General features: G+C 47.4%; 1 protein-coding gene across 2 annotated transcripts in view; it reads left to right on the top strand.

Moving 5' to 3' along the window:
• Nucleotides 1-16,132, top strand: part of Iqck (IQ motif containing K) — a 125,699-nt gene that overhangs the window by 55,338 nt on the left and 54,229 nt on the right. For both annotated transcript variants that reach the window (XM_085692994.2, XM_048460263.3), the window contains exon 7: nt 12,557-12,641. In XM_085692994.2, coding sequence (XP_085549120.1) covers nt 12,557-12,641 — 85 coding nt within the window. The remainder of the gene's footprint in view (nt 1-12,556; nt 12,642-16,132) is intronic.

Raw genomic sequence — 16,132 nt, 5'->3', positions numbered from 1 at the left:
GTAGAACACTTGCCTAGCACCCCAGGCCCTGGGTTCAGTCACCAGCACTTCATAACCGGGCGTGGGGGTGCATGCCTGCCATCTCAGCACTCCAGGGGTAGAGGCAGAGGGGTCAAAAATTCAGTCCTTGCTTACTCCTTAATTACATAGCTGCATAGCAAGTTTGAAACCTTGTCTTGAAAAAGGTTGTAAAAAGAAAAGGGGGGGGGAGGGAATATTTCTTTCTTTCTGCTCTACCTTCCCACTTCTGGCAGATATTTATGGCTTTTCCTAAGCTATATTAAAACATAAGACTTTTCTGTGTTGAATTTCCTGCTTCTGGGTGCTTAACATCCCGTGTTCCTCAGTTCAGGTACTCGAGTGAGCTAGAACACTCAGCGGAGGATGGGACAGGGCTGTCCAAACAGCAGGAATCCTCGATGATCACCATCTAAGCCTGTTCAGTCTGAGGCACCAGGAGGGAATTTCTGTTCCACTAAACTCAGATCTTTGTTTTTTTTTTTTTTTTTTTTTCCGGCTGTAGGGATCAAACCCAGGGCCCTGGGTATGTTAGACAAGTGCTCTACCAATAGGCAACAGACCTGACCTAGATTTGAACCTCTAAGTGACAATTCTGGAGTTGGTGAAAGCAATCAACAAAACTGTGCCTGATAAAAAGCAGGCTTGAGGTGGGCAGTGGTGGTACACGCCTTTAATCCCAGAACTCAGGAGGCAGAGGCGGGCGGATTTCTACAAGAGCAGGACAAGCTCCAAAGCTACAGAGAAACCCTGTCTCGAAAAACCAAAAAAAAAGGAGAAGAAAAAAGAAAGCAGGCTTGAGAGATGATGAGAGTCTGAGGAGTCTGAATTCTTATTTATTTGTTTATTTATTTATTATCTGGTCACGCCTATTGCCAACTCTGCTTATTTGGAGTTAAGTCAGCAGGTAAATGCCTCCCTTCCTACCTTTTCTTCCTTCAGCCAGTTTGAGTTTAATTTCTGGTACTTGCAGATGAGAGCACGCTGATAATACGCTCTTTTTCGTGATGCTGCCACATCCAGTCCAGTGCTCTGTAGTAGACAGCTTTCTCTAGGTTCTGCTGCAGTAACAAAGAGCCCCCACGTCTCAGTGCTCTACACCACAGGTCGGCTGCTCACTCTTTTGATGCTCTGTGCTTGTCATCCTGGGCTCTGTTCTAGGTCTCATTTTGGTCTAGAATTTAGGTTGAAGGAGCAGACCCTTTCCTTGGCCTCATCGAGGAGGAACAATGGCTAAGCCATGCAATTGGCAAACACTACTGTCATTTACATCCCATTTGCTAATGCAAGTTATGTGGCCAAGTTTGACATCTGTGTTAGAAGGGAGTGCACCTTGCTGGACAGTGGTGGTGCACCCCTTTATTCCCAGTACTTGGCTGGCAGAGACAAGAGGATCTCAGTGAGTTCGAGGCCAGCCTGGTCTACAGAGTGAGTTCAACGACACCCAGAACTGTTAAAGAGAGAAATCCTATCTTGAAAAATCAAAAAAAACAAAAAACAAAAAACAAAAAAAGTTGGGGGGGCGTGCACCTGCCTCAGGGAGGAGCTGGAAGCCGTGTAGCATAGAGCAGGTGCACCCTTTTCCTCCACAGGAAAAGGAGCAATGACGAGATCAGTGCTGCAGTCAACCGAGGACTCCCCTAGGGTGTGAGGAAGGGGTTTCTTCCCTACCTGCCTTTCAGTGGGTGTGCATTGTGCCGTACCTTCTGCTGGCCTTCCCCTGACTCAGAACCCTGCACCATCCTCTTGACATGTACAGCCCTAATCAACCAGCCAGGCAGAGGCAACGGCAGTATTTGCTAGCATCTTCAGAACAGGAAGCATCTCAATTTATTTTTTTATTTTTTATTTTATTTTATTTTTTTACTATTTCAGCCAAAAAGTATTGCCATGAGATTCAATCAGAGTCATTAGCAAAAAAGAGACAGCAAATTGAGCTGGAAACAAAGGGTCCGCTGCCCTTCTGGTCTCATGTCTCAGGGGAGGAGGCTCATGAAAGACATTGTTGAAACTGAGGCCTTCAATGAAGCTACGATTGTGTTAGAAAAGAAAAGGTTGCTTTGGGTAAAGTGTTTTTTTTTTTTTTTTTCAGCCGAATTCTAGCCTTGGACAAAATAAATAAAAAGAAATCCCACCGTAGTTTGATGATGATAGGTGTCTTATGACCACAACCTGAAGCGAAAACAGAATTGCCTCCGTGGCATCTGAGGACAAGTCCCAGAGGCATGGCTGCCTCTTTGCAGTGAAGTTAACAGTGGACTGGGGACAGCTGAACTTTCAGGGTAGCCCAGGCAACTGCACACGTTTGCCTCTAATGTTCAGAACTCCATGGCGGTTGGGCAGAAATTGTGCTGTCGCGCCCTCTCGATGGGGGGAAAATTCCTTTCAATTAATCTTGTCTTACAGAATAGTATATTTCTGTCTCAGTCGTCACCAAGGCCAGAATCTCAGGGGGACAGTCTGTCATCTTCTCTCCTGCTGTCTCATCTGTTTTCAGAGGGAGGCAGAAAATGAAGCTGCTTCAGGGATTTGGGGCATGCTGAAATAGATAAATCCTCAGAGCGACCCCCTGTCACCAGAGGGTTGACATACAGGTGGCCATCTTTTTAGGGCACATGGCGCCATTTCCTTCCTCCTGTTGCTGGGGAACTTGTCTGCACACAAGCCAGTGGGCTCCATGTTACTGCTGCTGTTTATGAGTGATGTATCAGCTGCCGCTGGCTGCTCCACGCCATTACCACACTCAGTAGGTTAAAACCACACATACTTCTTTTATGATTTTGGAGGATCCAGGTCCAAAATCGGTTTTACTAGGCCAAGTTGAAGTGTTGGGATGTCCAGTGCCTTCTGGGGCTGAAGGAAGAATTGTCTCGATTTCCTGGCTTCTACAGGCCAATCTTTTGCTGCTATCTCGTCCTTCTTACTTCTAGCCCAGTACCTCTCCTGCCTTCCTCTCCTAAGTGGTTATAGCTTTGAGCCTTATAGGTAGTCCAAGATCACCTCCCCTGCCAAGGGCTTCAGCTAATTTCCTCTGCAGTTCCTTGTGCCACAAAGGGAACATACATCCCAGGGACTGTGGATTCAATGCAGAGATCTTGGGGGCACATTGCTGGTAAGCTTGCTGTGACTATAACAAATGTGCATGCTAATCTGCTTGTAAAGGGAAGGGCTTTCCTTTGGTTCCCAGTGCAGTTTCCAGTCCACGGCTCTTTGGCTCTGTGACTTTGGGCCTCTAGTTAAACAGTGTCTTGTGGTAGGAACGTATAGCTGAACAAAACCACTCATCTCAAAGACAGAATTCACATAGATTCCCTTATGTGTACAATCTAGATTTACATAGCCATACATAGCCCTCACACATACACACATGACATGGGACTCTTGTTTCTGTGATAAAATATCCTGACAAGACAACTTACAGGAAAAGGGGTGGATATGATTCCAGAGGGGACAGTCTATCATGACAGGGTGTTGTGTGACATTGTTCCTTGGGGTGGAAAAGGGGTGGATGTGATTCCAGAGGGGACAGTCTATCGTGACGGGGTGTGTGTCACACTGTTCTTTGGAGCAACATGAGCAAACACCTACTCATCATGGACAACTGATGACAAATGAAAGTAAAGATACCATCAAAGTCCAAGTATGTGGCCAATGAGTTTATTGGGGTTATTTACAGGTGTGTGGGTGAGGGACTTCTTACAGGTGCAGAAATAACCCAAAGACAGCTGCATCACCAAAGCCAGCACAACATGGGTGACAGTTTGTAAAAACGGGAAACCTAGCACCCGCTGCACAGCCTTCAGGCAGCTCAGTGGATTAGAGGATGTCTCCTTCAGGCAGCTTAGACGGTCTTCTTTCAGGGAGCTTGCTGAGTCTGAGCCCCTTCCAGGCTCCTCAGTCGGTCTGAGAGTCTCTCTCAGCAGTCCTTACTGTTCAGATAGGCTTGGGGAGGGAGAGCCCCAGTATATCTGGTCAGTTTGAAGGACTTCCTGAAGTCATTGATGTTTACTTTCTGAGCTTAAAGAGCTTTCAAGTAGGATGAAATATTACTCACATGCTCTGTCTCTGTCTCCATCTCCCCCCCCCACACACACACCATAGAATATCCTGTGTCTTAATGAACTTTCCTTAATGGAGGAGTTTTGTCTCATAAGAAACTTGTACAGAACATGGGGAAGACATGACTGCCCACAGGAGTAGGAAGCTGGCTGGCCACACTGCAGCCACATTCCAGAAGCAGGGAGGTGAACAGAAAGCAGGACCCGGCTATCAAATCGGGGAGACACTATCTCAGATGGTGTCATCTCCTGGGAACCAGATGTGCAAATATATAAGGCTATAGGAAGCATCTCACATTGAAGCCAAAGCACTGTAAAAGCAGAGAAGGGACTCTGCGGGGAGGAAGAGGACCAGTGATGGAGAAAGGATGGATACGGGAGAGAGGACCAGTGATGGAGAAAGGATGGATACGGGAGGGAGGACCAGTGATGGAGAAAGGATGGATACGGGAGGGAGGACCAGTGATGGAGAAAGAATGGATACAGGAGGGAGGACCAGTGATGGATGGATAAGGGAGCGGGGAAGTGGCAAATTCGAATAGTAATATGTGGAAGAACATGTGATAATGAAACTTATTTTGACATTAACTTAAAAAAAAAAAACAAACCAAACCCCTCACCCTTCTCATGGCTAGAAAGCAAAAGAAAAAGAGAGGCTCAGAGTCTCAGACTACCCTTTAAGGACACCTTCCCTCCATCGACTGGAAGCCCTCCCTCAGATCTTCTCTCTTAGAGGCTCCAACAGTCTCATGCTGGGGACAAAAGTCTTCCCATACAGGGCTCTGGGGAACAGTCCAGGTCTGACCAGAGTCAGCCACCGAAGGATCTAATGGTGTCTCTAGTCACAGGATTTATGATGTAGGATATACGGTTCCCATGCCAACAATTCTCCAGTTCCCTGCACATGGTAACTGGATGTCCCTCGATTTAATTCTGACGCTATGCAGAGTTAGCATGGACACTGCAGGTCAAGGACCCTCCCACAGGAATGCGCATGCGTCAGATGTCATTGAAGTATCTGGGTCCCAGACAGCCATACTTCTTCCTGAATTCCCTACCTTAGGTGCTGTTGTCCAAGCATTATACAGTGAAAGGACAGTGACAGATAATTGACAAACTCATGGAGTAGTGAGGAACCCGGTTTGCAGAGCTTTCGAATCATCATTGCCATTTCTGTAAAGACCTTGTGGAACCATAGCATTCTTCCTTTCCATTGTGGGTTTCGTCCCAAATAACCCCAATAGTATATTAATTATTGGGCATAACTTCTTTCTTTACAGGCGATTGTATGACCTCTTCCCACACTGTGGAGCCCTGGTGTGAAAGCATTCACTCAGCCAAAGAAACCTTTGTTCTTCTAGTCAAATCTGCATAAAGCTAGCCCCCCACAATTATTCTTTATGGCAGGACATCCAACAAGGAAAGGAGCCTTGCTAATAGAACATAATAAGAACCTCAAGAGACAGGCATTGAACAAGGAGACAGCATGTCTGCCTTTACTGATAAACAGGTCTGTGTGGCCCTGAATTCTCTAGTAGCCAAACTCAGCAGAGTGTAACCTACTGGCCTCTGCTCTACCCTAAGAAGCTGTCAGTATTCTGTACTTACCTTCACCTCGGGTTCACTGACACAAGATCTTAGTCCAGAAAATTAACTGTTTGTACCTTTACCCATAAAAATACAGGAAAAAAGCTTAGATCACTAAACCAGCCCAGAGAAAGGAATTCCTTCTCACCTGGGTGCCAGCGGATACAGCACCCTCCCCCTCCCCAACAGCACCCTGTTGCTTAGCCCCGGGAGTGTGTGTGTGTGTGTGTGTGTGTGTGTGTGTGTGTGTGTGAAGCACCATCTGCTTTCCTCCTGCCTGGTTTATGCTGGTTGCCAGGGTTACCACAAACGCTGTGATCCCAGCTGCCGCTGGAATGGAAGTGCTTACAGAGTGTACAACACGAGCGTTTTTTTTTCTGCCCTTTTTCTCTGCGTTTATCAGTTACAAATTTCTAGCTTAACTAACCACCCAAATGCAGTTAACACACAGCTCAAACTCCCTCTCCCTCTCTTAGAAATCATAGTCCTTCCCCTTATTTACCCCTTCTCAGATATGCCTGGGGGTGGACTTCACAGCCACGCACCCTCTGAGACAATAGTAAACGAACTGGTGCCTGCTTTACTAGTCTTATCCATCTTATGGGCCCTAAGAGATGCATGCTTGGTATCAGTTATTTGCCAAAGAGTTTTTAATTATGTCTGTGTGCATATATAAACTGGAGACCTTGCAGGATTGAGGAGGAACATTGAAAGAACATTGAAGAGAGCACTGGGGAGAACTTGGGAGTCATAAACGGGACAAGACGAAAAGGCATCTGTGAGTTGATTCGTGTACCCTCAGACCTCTATCAGTCAGCTGTCACCTGCTATGGTGGTCCTTCTGGATCCTGAGAGGTTAGGGGGGTTGACACCCACACATAAACCTCAATACTTAGGAGTTCTCACAGCCTGGGGAAGCTAGAGATGAATCATGTGTTGGTGGGCGTGGCATCTACATGGAGGCCTTGGTGTGCATATCCCCTCTGAGCTTGGTGTGACTGTTGCTCTCTGAAATCAGCAGCTGGGATAACCCCTTGGAAGTCACTGGGGAGCTCTTGGGAGGCAGGGCTGTTAATATAGCCTTGTGGGGGTAGAGTCTAGCAGGGCTCTTGAAGTTCTTCCCAGAGCCCTTCTCATTGCTGTCTGTAAGAGGAAAGCAATGGGACCCGTCAGCAGCTTTGCATGAGTCATCCAGGCTGGGGTGGGACTTTCTGGTGGGGTAGCTGCCTTAGAGTCACCCACACTCCTGTAAATAACCCCAACATACCAATTGGCTCATCCAGCTTGACAAATGGAATTCTTTCTTTGGTCTGTTGACGCTCCCACTAGCTCTAGGAAAAGTCCTGTGATAGGCATGTATTACTGAATTCCTTGTCCATCTGGGAAGACCCCTTTAATAACTTTTTAGTCAAACTCTGTAACTTCTGGTCATTCTGGCTTTGACATGTGCATTGTTATGTGTGTACATGTTTGTGTGCAAATGTGGGCACCTGTGTGCTATGGTGCATATGTAGAGGTCAGAGGACAACCTAAATTATTGGTCCTCACTTCACACCTTAGTTGAGACAGGATCTCTTTGCTGTTTGCCAGTGTGCATGCCATGCTAGCTGGCCTGGGTGTTCTCAGGGACTCTCATCTGTCTTGCTGTAGGACACTGAGATTACAGATGTGAGCCACTGTGCCAAGGTTTTACATGGGCACAGTGTAAAGTCTTTCTGCATGTGTGGCAAGTGGCTTACCCGTTGAGCCATTTCCCCAGACCTCGTTCTGGTTTTTAAATGGTCTTGCTTTGCTGCTGGGCTTCACCCTGTTTAAATTCAAGTCTTTTGTCTCCAATCTCCCTTCCTCATCTCAGGGACCTAGAAGGTAGCTGAAAGGATGTTACACACCTTAACCTGAGCTCACACTCTGGAGACTGACAGGCCGACTGTTAAGTTTCCCCAAGTCACAATAGGAAAGACACGTGACCAATTAACATCACAATTGGGGTATATTTTATGGGATGGGGGGGGATCAAGTCCCTCACTCTTGGTCTTTAAGAGCTTTCCTGTATCTCTTACCCACAGAGGGAGCCTGTGGTCCTGATACTGGCTGTTCTGTAGGCTGCTATCTGGGCTCACAGCTTCGGTGATGAGGTGGGCTGAGCAGCCCGCTGTGTGTCTAACCAGGGCAGTGACTCAGCCAACTGGGATAATCACTGCTTGTTGATTTCCTGGGGTGGAGATTAGTGAGGGGGCAAAAGCCCAACCATGGGCTGCTAACCATGATTTTTAAATGTTCTGAAAGGCCACACTCAGAAATTATGCCTGGACCTCTGGAGAATTTCCTCATGTCATAGAATCCTGGGATTAAAGGCCTCTAGGAGAGCCCATCTCAAGAGGTAGTCAGCTGTATGTCTGGGGTCTATTGGACTTCTGCCAGTCAAGACTGTGAGGGGGCTGGAGAGATGGCACCATCTGTAAAATGAGGACTTGAGTTCAGATCTCTAGTACCCAGGAAAAAAGCTGGGTACAGTTGAAGACACCTGTGGCCCAGTGCTGTGGAGGTGGGGATGGAGCTCCCTGCTGCTCACTGGCCAGCCAGCCAAGCAGAATCAGCAGGCTGCAGGTATTTTTTCCATGCCTCAGAAAAATAAGGCTGAATGCAATAAGGAAGACGCCGACATCAACCTCTGCCTTCCACGCATACCCGTACACACATGCACCTTCTTGCCCCAGAGTGTAAGTGCCCGGTAAAAGGTGTAAGAGAATAAGGCAGTTAAGGTTGAGGGCCACATCTCTTGCCAGATATAGTAGGTGGATAGCACCCAATCCTAGGCCATAACAAGACATTATGATTATGATGATTGATGCAAACTCGGCCTGTGCCGTCTTTTGAAATGAATTTCTACCTGGATCGTTCCTTCTTTCTGTTCCAAGAGAACAGTTCATCTTTTACCTAATGAAAGGAGGATAAACTTAATCTAAAGTATAGTGTTCAAGCTTTCTTTCTACCTGACTGTAATTCATACAACTGCATAGAGAAATATACGAGGACCACCTTCCTAGATCTTTTTAGTGTGTATCTCTCTGTCTGTGAGTGCGTGCATATGTGTGTGGACACGGGTGCATGAACCTGTGCACATGAGCCCCAGAAGAGACTGTCGCCTCTCTCAGAGACTGACTCAGGATGATGGGCTTGCTATGAGAGCACTGGGATCTGAGCTCTTGTTTTTGTGATTGTGCAGCAAGTATTCTTAATCCCCTCTTCACTGCCCTGTTTGCAAGCATGCCATGATATCTTCTCTGCCCACAAATCTTTTGCTTTGCAGCCAAAGCTGGGAAGGCACATGAATATGTTTTCAAATCCACTACACACACACACACACACACACACACACACACCCGCACACACACTTAATTTTCAGTTAGGAAGAAAAGGAGGCAGCCGTTCTGATGATTGTTGCTAATAAGGCAAGTTGTCTTGGAGACCCTTAGTGCCAGAATGTCTGCGCTGGGGTTGTCCAGCTCCAGCCCTGAGGGACCTCTCTGCCGCAGCCTCCTCCTGTGAATGACACATTCATCTCTCTTGCCTCTAGTGTCCTGGTGATGAGGCTTGCCCCTTTATTTTTATCTGACCCCAGGCCAGCTGTCCTGATTCCAAGACAGGGAAGGCCCTGGCGTGGCATCTGTCCCTTCAAGATGGCCCACTGAAGCAAATAATTCCCAGGCGCTTCTCTGCAAGAGTAGATCCTTTCCGTTCAGCCTGATACATGCCGCCTCTCTCGCACTGATTCTTGTTTACAAATGAGACAGCACTGTATTATTTAGCCATGAAAGCCAGGGACATCTCTAAAACTGGCCTCATGTTACTGCCTCACAGGCCTATTAGACATCTCATTTTGCCGTTCGCACATGTCATTGAGATGCAAAGTGGCTCCGGGTCTCATTACTGGACAAGGCCCTTTGTTGGACTGGCCTGGCCCCGGTGTCCTCAGCTTTGCAGTTGTTTCTTCCTCTGGCCCCCGGCAGGAACCGTGTTACTTTGACATTCACCGCATCGGCACTGAGAAATATACCTGCGGCAAGGAAGATTGCCACCGAAAAGCCGGGTACCACCAAAATTTCCACTCAGATGCCAGCCACAGACTCTTCTTTGTTAAAGCATCCTGACCTAGCTTCTATATCATCCATCAGCTGCTGAACTTCTCCCACGCTGGTGACCTTCTAGCTGTCTCTTCCCTTCTTTGGTCACTCCCTGTTTCTGGACAGCTTGTGTTGTCAGTAGGAAGCAGTCAGTGACCTTGAGTGAGTTCCCTTTGTCCTACCCTCCTCGCCACGCCTCTTCAGCCCTAAACGCAGGGTCACAGCAGCCCTTGTTTCTCCTGTGAAGATTTGGTGAAGCCATGCGCAGCACAGCACTTAGCACCCGGCCAGGCTGTTGGGGTTTCAATCTGAAATGTGCCCACAGGTTCATCTTGCAGATACTGGAGGCCATGCTTGTGGTGCTATTTGGGAGACGCTGGAACCTTTAGGGGGTGGGGCCTGGTTAGTGAAAGTAAGTAAGGAGGAGACTTACTTGAACTTGGAAAGTCATTCTTACCCTGGTTTCTTTCTAGCTCTCTGTTTCCTAGACAGCCCAGATATGAGGGCTCTCTACTCACACGGCCCAGAGCCTCACCATGCACTCCGCACCATGAGGAAGTGAGATCCCTCTGAACCCGTGGGCCAGTATAAGCTCTCCCTCTATTAGGTTGTTCCTGCAGGATACCTGGTCACAGTGGCCTGCCTCCACAGCTCTGCTGAATGCCTGTGTTGTCCCAAGTGCTAATACCAAGAGGAGCAAACATGAGATCAAGCTAGGTGCCCATGGCTTTCTGTCATGTAGATTTGAACCTTCATCAGACGAGCACACAGATCTGTTTCCAAATCGGTCCAAGAGGTAGGAAAAAGAATAACTAGACCCCAGCCTAACCAAAGGATGCCTTAAGTAACATTTGAGTGGAAATCAGAAGAGGCCTAAGAATGAACCAGGAGGAAAAGGTGTCTGGCGTGGACCAGCTCTCAGACACATTGGAACAATGAAGGAAAAGTGCCCTCATCTTAGGGCAGATGTGACCCCACACCATGGAGCAGGGCTGAGTAAGCAGATTGCAGACTGGGAGGTCGGGCCCTGCATCTCCTCTGCTGGGCATCCTTGAGAAGAGACAGCCTGCACAGCTGCCCTGGTACCCTAGGGCTTCAGAGGAGCTGAGAGGGCTGGTCGGCTGGAACCGGGAAAGAGGCCTGGTTTCGCACGGGGCCAGAAGGTGGTCAGCAAATACCAGCCGCTGTCGGTGCGTTCCTGTGCTGTTCTCTAAGTTCACTGCTGCCGTATTAAAATTGCCGTATGGCGTATAAAAATGCCGTATGGAAGGCATTTTAACTAGCGATGTGGTGGTGACAACCACTGATTTCTAGCACGTGGGCAGTGGGAGAATGGAAAAACAAGACCCTGCGTATGGAAAGCAGGGCTCTCAGGAGCAGAGCATTGCAGCCAGAAAAGCAGCTATTAGGCAAGAAGAGGCCAAAACAGAAGAGCAAACAAACAAAAGGCCGTCTGCTGGGGCTAAAAGTAGAAAGTGAACATTAGGGAAAGGTCCGCACAAAGCTTGCTTGCAGGGGCTGATTATCTCCACAGCAATGTCTACTTCATCTCTCCGTTGGAGGACGGCCAGCCCCAAAGCCAGAGCCTGCTGCGATGCTGCACCCCTAGACGGGGTCTCAGAAACCACAGTCTTCCTGGCTTTGGTTTCTTCTGTTTTGGAATAATCTAAAAGCATTTATTCACCCAAACATGCTGTATCAAGGTTCTCTCTCTCTCTCTCTCTCTCTCTCTCTCTCTCTCTCTCTCTCATCTCCCCTCCCCCTCCCTTTCTTTCCTTCTTTTCTTTTCTGACCTGGAGGTTGAACCCAAGGCCTTGTGCATGCCAGGCTGGCTAGTGCTCAATTGCTAAGTGCTCCCCTAGCCCTGCCGCTACTTTCCGTTTTATTTGCAGAGGTCTCACGAGCCTCAAAGTTGGTTTGAGGTCAAGGTTGACTGGAACTTAGGCTCTTCCCACTTCACCTCTTAAATGGTTGGATTGTGCGTGTAAGTCACCAAACTGGTTCATACAGTGCGTAAGCTACAAAGTCCCCATGAACGCTGGTGGTCTGTCTCTTGGGCAATGTCTGTGTAGTCTTGTGTTGATAACATGGCTCTTGCATCTTCAAGACCAATGTAACCCGAGTCCTTCAGAGGAAGAATGGGCTAGCTGTGGTTTAAGAGCACACACTGATTGGACCCGGGGAAGTGGCTCAGCAGGTCCAGTGCACGCTGTGCAAGCTGGAGGACCTGAGTTTGGATCCCCGGGATCCATGTAAAAAGTCAAGTGTGGGTAACCCCCAGAGGTGGCAGTAGGGGGCAAACAGAAGACAGTCCCTGGTGCCTCCTGGCCAGCTGAACCAAAGAGTGGGGAGCTCCAAGTTCAACTGAAGATCCTGTTTCAAAAAACACAGTGAACCATAATGGGCGGGCAGTGGGTGTCAGCCTCTGTCTTGTACATGTGCACACTTGAACACACATATCCCTCACCACTCCCCAGACATGCACACACACACACACACACACACACACACACACACACACACACACCTGGAGAGAGAGAGAGAGAGAGAGAGAGAGAGAGAGAGAGAGAGAGAGAATTGTGAAAAATCCTAGGTCTTAACAGGAAATGCTAACTCAAGCATACACTCTTCCATCAAAGATGACATTTTTGCCCTCTAAGAATGGGGATGGATGAGGCTCTTAATCAGGAAGACTATTATGTTGTCAAAGGCATTGCCAGGATGAAGGATGGATTCTCACAGGCCTATGACCATTTTATTGCTTTTCAGCCCTCGGCCACCAATCCCCCTCTCGCTACTACTGACAGAAGAAGAAGCAGCGATCAGCATCCAGTCCTTCTGGAGAGCCTATCTGGTAAGGGCCGCCTGTGATTGTGACAGTAAGCATGACTGGGACTTGTTGTGACCTGGTGGGCCAATGGAAAAACAGATTCATCTGCAGTTGAATGTTGCAACTCACATGTAGACCTCAGAGACAGGTCTGCAAACAGAGGGATTCGGATTTTACATTTTTAATCAAAACTTATTTTGCAATTATCATAAAAGAGACATTTGAGGGTTGGGGCTGTTGTAAAAGCGCCTGCCATACAAGCCGAGGTCTTGAGTTTATATACACAGAATCCATGTAAAAAACTAGGCACTGTGCCTGTAATCCCAGCCATGACTGGGGCAGATCTCCGAAGCTCATTAACCAGCCCATCTAGCTTAGTGGATGAGGTTCAGTGTCAGTGAGAAATTCTGTTTCAAAAAATAAAGAGACTCACTGAGAAGACCCCTGACGTCAACCTCGGGCCTACTCACTGGCGTACACACTCAATACCTTCCAACTTTTTAAAGTTGAGTTTGACTGGCCTGTGTTGCCTAAAAATAATATTGCAAGCCAGACATGGTGGTGCATACCCATAATCCCAGCACAAGTTCAAACAAGACCAACCTGGGCTTTAAAGAGAAACCCTATCTCAAAAAAAAAAAAAAAACAACAAACATATAAACAAAACCCAAAAGGTTTATTTAAGCAGAGAGGAACACACATTATTTCAGAAAAGATACACAAATGTGAGTCACTGACAATGACCCAGCCATTACTGGCATTTTGGGGTCAAACTCGATAAACTTTAGATCTCAACCCATGGAACAGCACAGACTCTTCACGGGGAGAAAATCACCTTTTCTGTTGTAACAGGTCTCTCAAACCACTTTCCTATTTGAGATGTTGAGATTATTTCTTGATTTCCATGACTGCTGTCAGTGTTGTGACACCTGTGGGCAGCCGTGTTTGTAACTTGTTCCGGCCCCTAAAATGGGAGAAATTCTACAAGTAGAATTTGTAGGTCAAAGGTGAGCTTCTAAAGATTTCCTGAGCCATGCTGTCATGAAGCCCTTCAGCAAAGGCGTTCTTTAAAAAATTATTGTCAAGGACACATCGGCACGCCAGGCATCTCTGTGCTACACAGTGCACAGCCTCTAAGTTATCTGGTGATCAGAGATCAAGGTTAGCAAGCTTGCAGGTGAAGGTACAGTGCCCGCTTCAGAGAGCAGCGCCCCTCCACAGCTGTGGGGAGGATCAGGGCACTGTTCAGACTCAACATCTTCCTAATTCTTTACGTACATCCTTTGGTCAGCGTTAAGTACATCCATGATGTAGCGCACGCATCACTGGCGTCTCCATCTCCAGAGCTTTCTGACGTTTTCCCCATCGAGCACCGACTCCTCATACCCCTGTTTCCTCCCAGCCCCCAGTCCCCAGCCCCCAACCCCCACCAGCCTGCTCTCTGTGTTCATGGATTTCGCCATTACAGGAATCTCATGGTGATGGGGAATCTTCTCTGTGGACATGGTAAGATTTCAAATAACCTAGGAGATACCTCTTGCACACGTGGAACAGTATTTCTAGAGGTTTATCTGGGGTGCGGAGGACAACCCTGAATGTGCACGGGACCATCCCATGGGCTGGGGTCCTGGGCTGAATAAAAAGGAGAAAACAAATTCTTCCCCGTCTGCTTCCTGACGGTGGAGTCAATGTCACCAGCAGCCAGACTCTTGCCACCATAACTTCCACAACCCAGCAGACTACACCTTCAAACCACGAGACAAAATCAGCCCTTCTTATCTGTGCTGGCAAGTTTTATATCAGCTTAACACAGCTAGGGATAGCTGAAAGGAGGGAACCTCATTTGAGAAAATGTCGCCATGAGATCTGGCTGGTTTTATGTGGTGCTGGGGACCAAAGTTAAGGCTTCATGAATGCTAGGCACGCATTCTATCAACTAAACTATATCCCCCAGCCACAGTATCTATTTTTAAAAAAGTTCTTTGCTTTTATTTGCTTATTTATTGCAAGTGTGAATGTGTGTATGTGAGTGTGCATGTGCACATATGCGCCACAGCAGCTGTATGAGGGTCAGAGGACAGTGTTCAGGAGTTAATTTTCTCCTTTCACCATGTGGGTTCTGGGGATAGAACTGAAGTCAGGCTTGGTGGCAAATGTTAGTAATATATACCAATTATGGAAAAAAATAAATGATTCAGATCACTGATTGGTATTTTGCCTTCTAGAATTTTCTTATTCATATGGGAAATTTTACTTTGTTTTTACAGTTAGGTGTGCTAAGTGCTATACTGTGTGCATGTTCTCCTCTCACAGACAGATTGGAAGTTGCTTTCCTTGTCAGCACACAAAGATCCACCCCACAAATGCTGATGGTTCTGTGATACGCACTTATGTTTTATTTCTGTGCATAACTTGAATTATAATCTGTTGACCCATAAGCAATCCAACATTCTTTTTTTTGTCTGCTTTGTAAGTTGCAATTTTATGCAGAATATCCTCATATGTCTACACGCTTGCCTGAATTTGTCTATAGGTTAATTGCTGGTGGTGGGTGGAGTTCATAGCATAAGGACCAAGTACCCTCCACGACCACCTTTTATTGCTAAGTTACTCAAGAAAGGCCAGACTCTAAGCACTAGGCAGGTCTGGGTGCTCACTAGTGTATTCAACTGTGCCCCATGTTTTGATGGCTCGGTGGCGGGAGGAAGGCAGAGATGGGGAGGGAGAAAACACAGAGCGTGTCTAGTCCAGTACTGCAGATAATAATTCATAATAATACTCCAGATGGGAGCTGGAGAGGTGGCTCAGTGGTTAGGAGCACTTGCTAGTCTTGCCGAGGACTAGAATTCAGTTCCCAGCATCCGTGTCAGGCCTCTCACAGCTGCTTGTAACTCAGCTCCGGTAATCCAACACCCTTTTCTAGCCTCCAATGACACCCACATACACAGGCACGCACACACACACACACACACACACACACACAATTATAAACCTCAAATCCTGTGAACATTTTGATCTCACCAGGTATGGGGGCATGGGACCTAAAAGACAGCATTTTGAGAACATTAAGTCATAGGTAATGGGTGTTCAAGCCATTTCCATTTAGTTCATTTATCTCCCCACCCCAAACCAGGCCTTTCTATTTGGAAAAGAATTGCCCTAGCCTGGCAGGTAGGGATCTGACCCTGAACACAGCCAGGGTGTCGAGACTGTAGGCTAAGTAGGGATGGAGAGACAGCGAGGATGCCAGAGAGAGCATTGTTGCTTGGTTCCTGTCAGCCATGGGAAGCATGGCTTCCCCCCTGGACAGCAGGAAGAGCAAGCTGGCTTCATGTTAAGCTGCTGACTGGGCTACTAGGCCTGGAAGCTTTTTCTTTCTCTAAACTCGCTGCAGCCTCTGGAGGTTACATGGGAAGGACAGTCCACAGGAGTATGCGGTCCTGGCTGGGCATACAGTATTGTGCCATTGTGGTTATTAGTTCAGTTTCCTTAAGAAAATGACTTTTAAAGAAGCT

The sequence above is a fragment of the Myodes glareolus genome, chromosome 7 (assembly GCF_982192425.1).
Source record: "Myodes glareolus chromosome 7, mMyoGla1.1, whole genome shotgun sequence".
NCBI lineage: Eukaryota > Metazoa > Chordata > Mammalia > Rodentia > Cricetidae > Myodes > Myodes glareolus.
The sequence above is the reverse complement of the archived record's forward strand: the minus strand, read 5'-3'. Positions and strand labels throughout refer to the sequence as shown.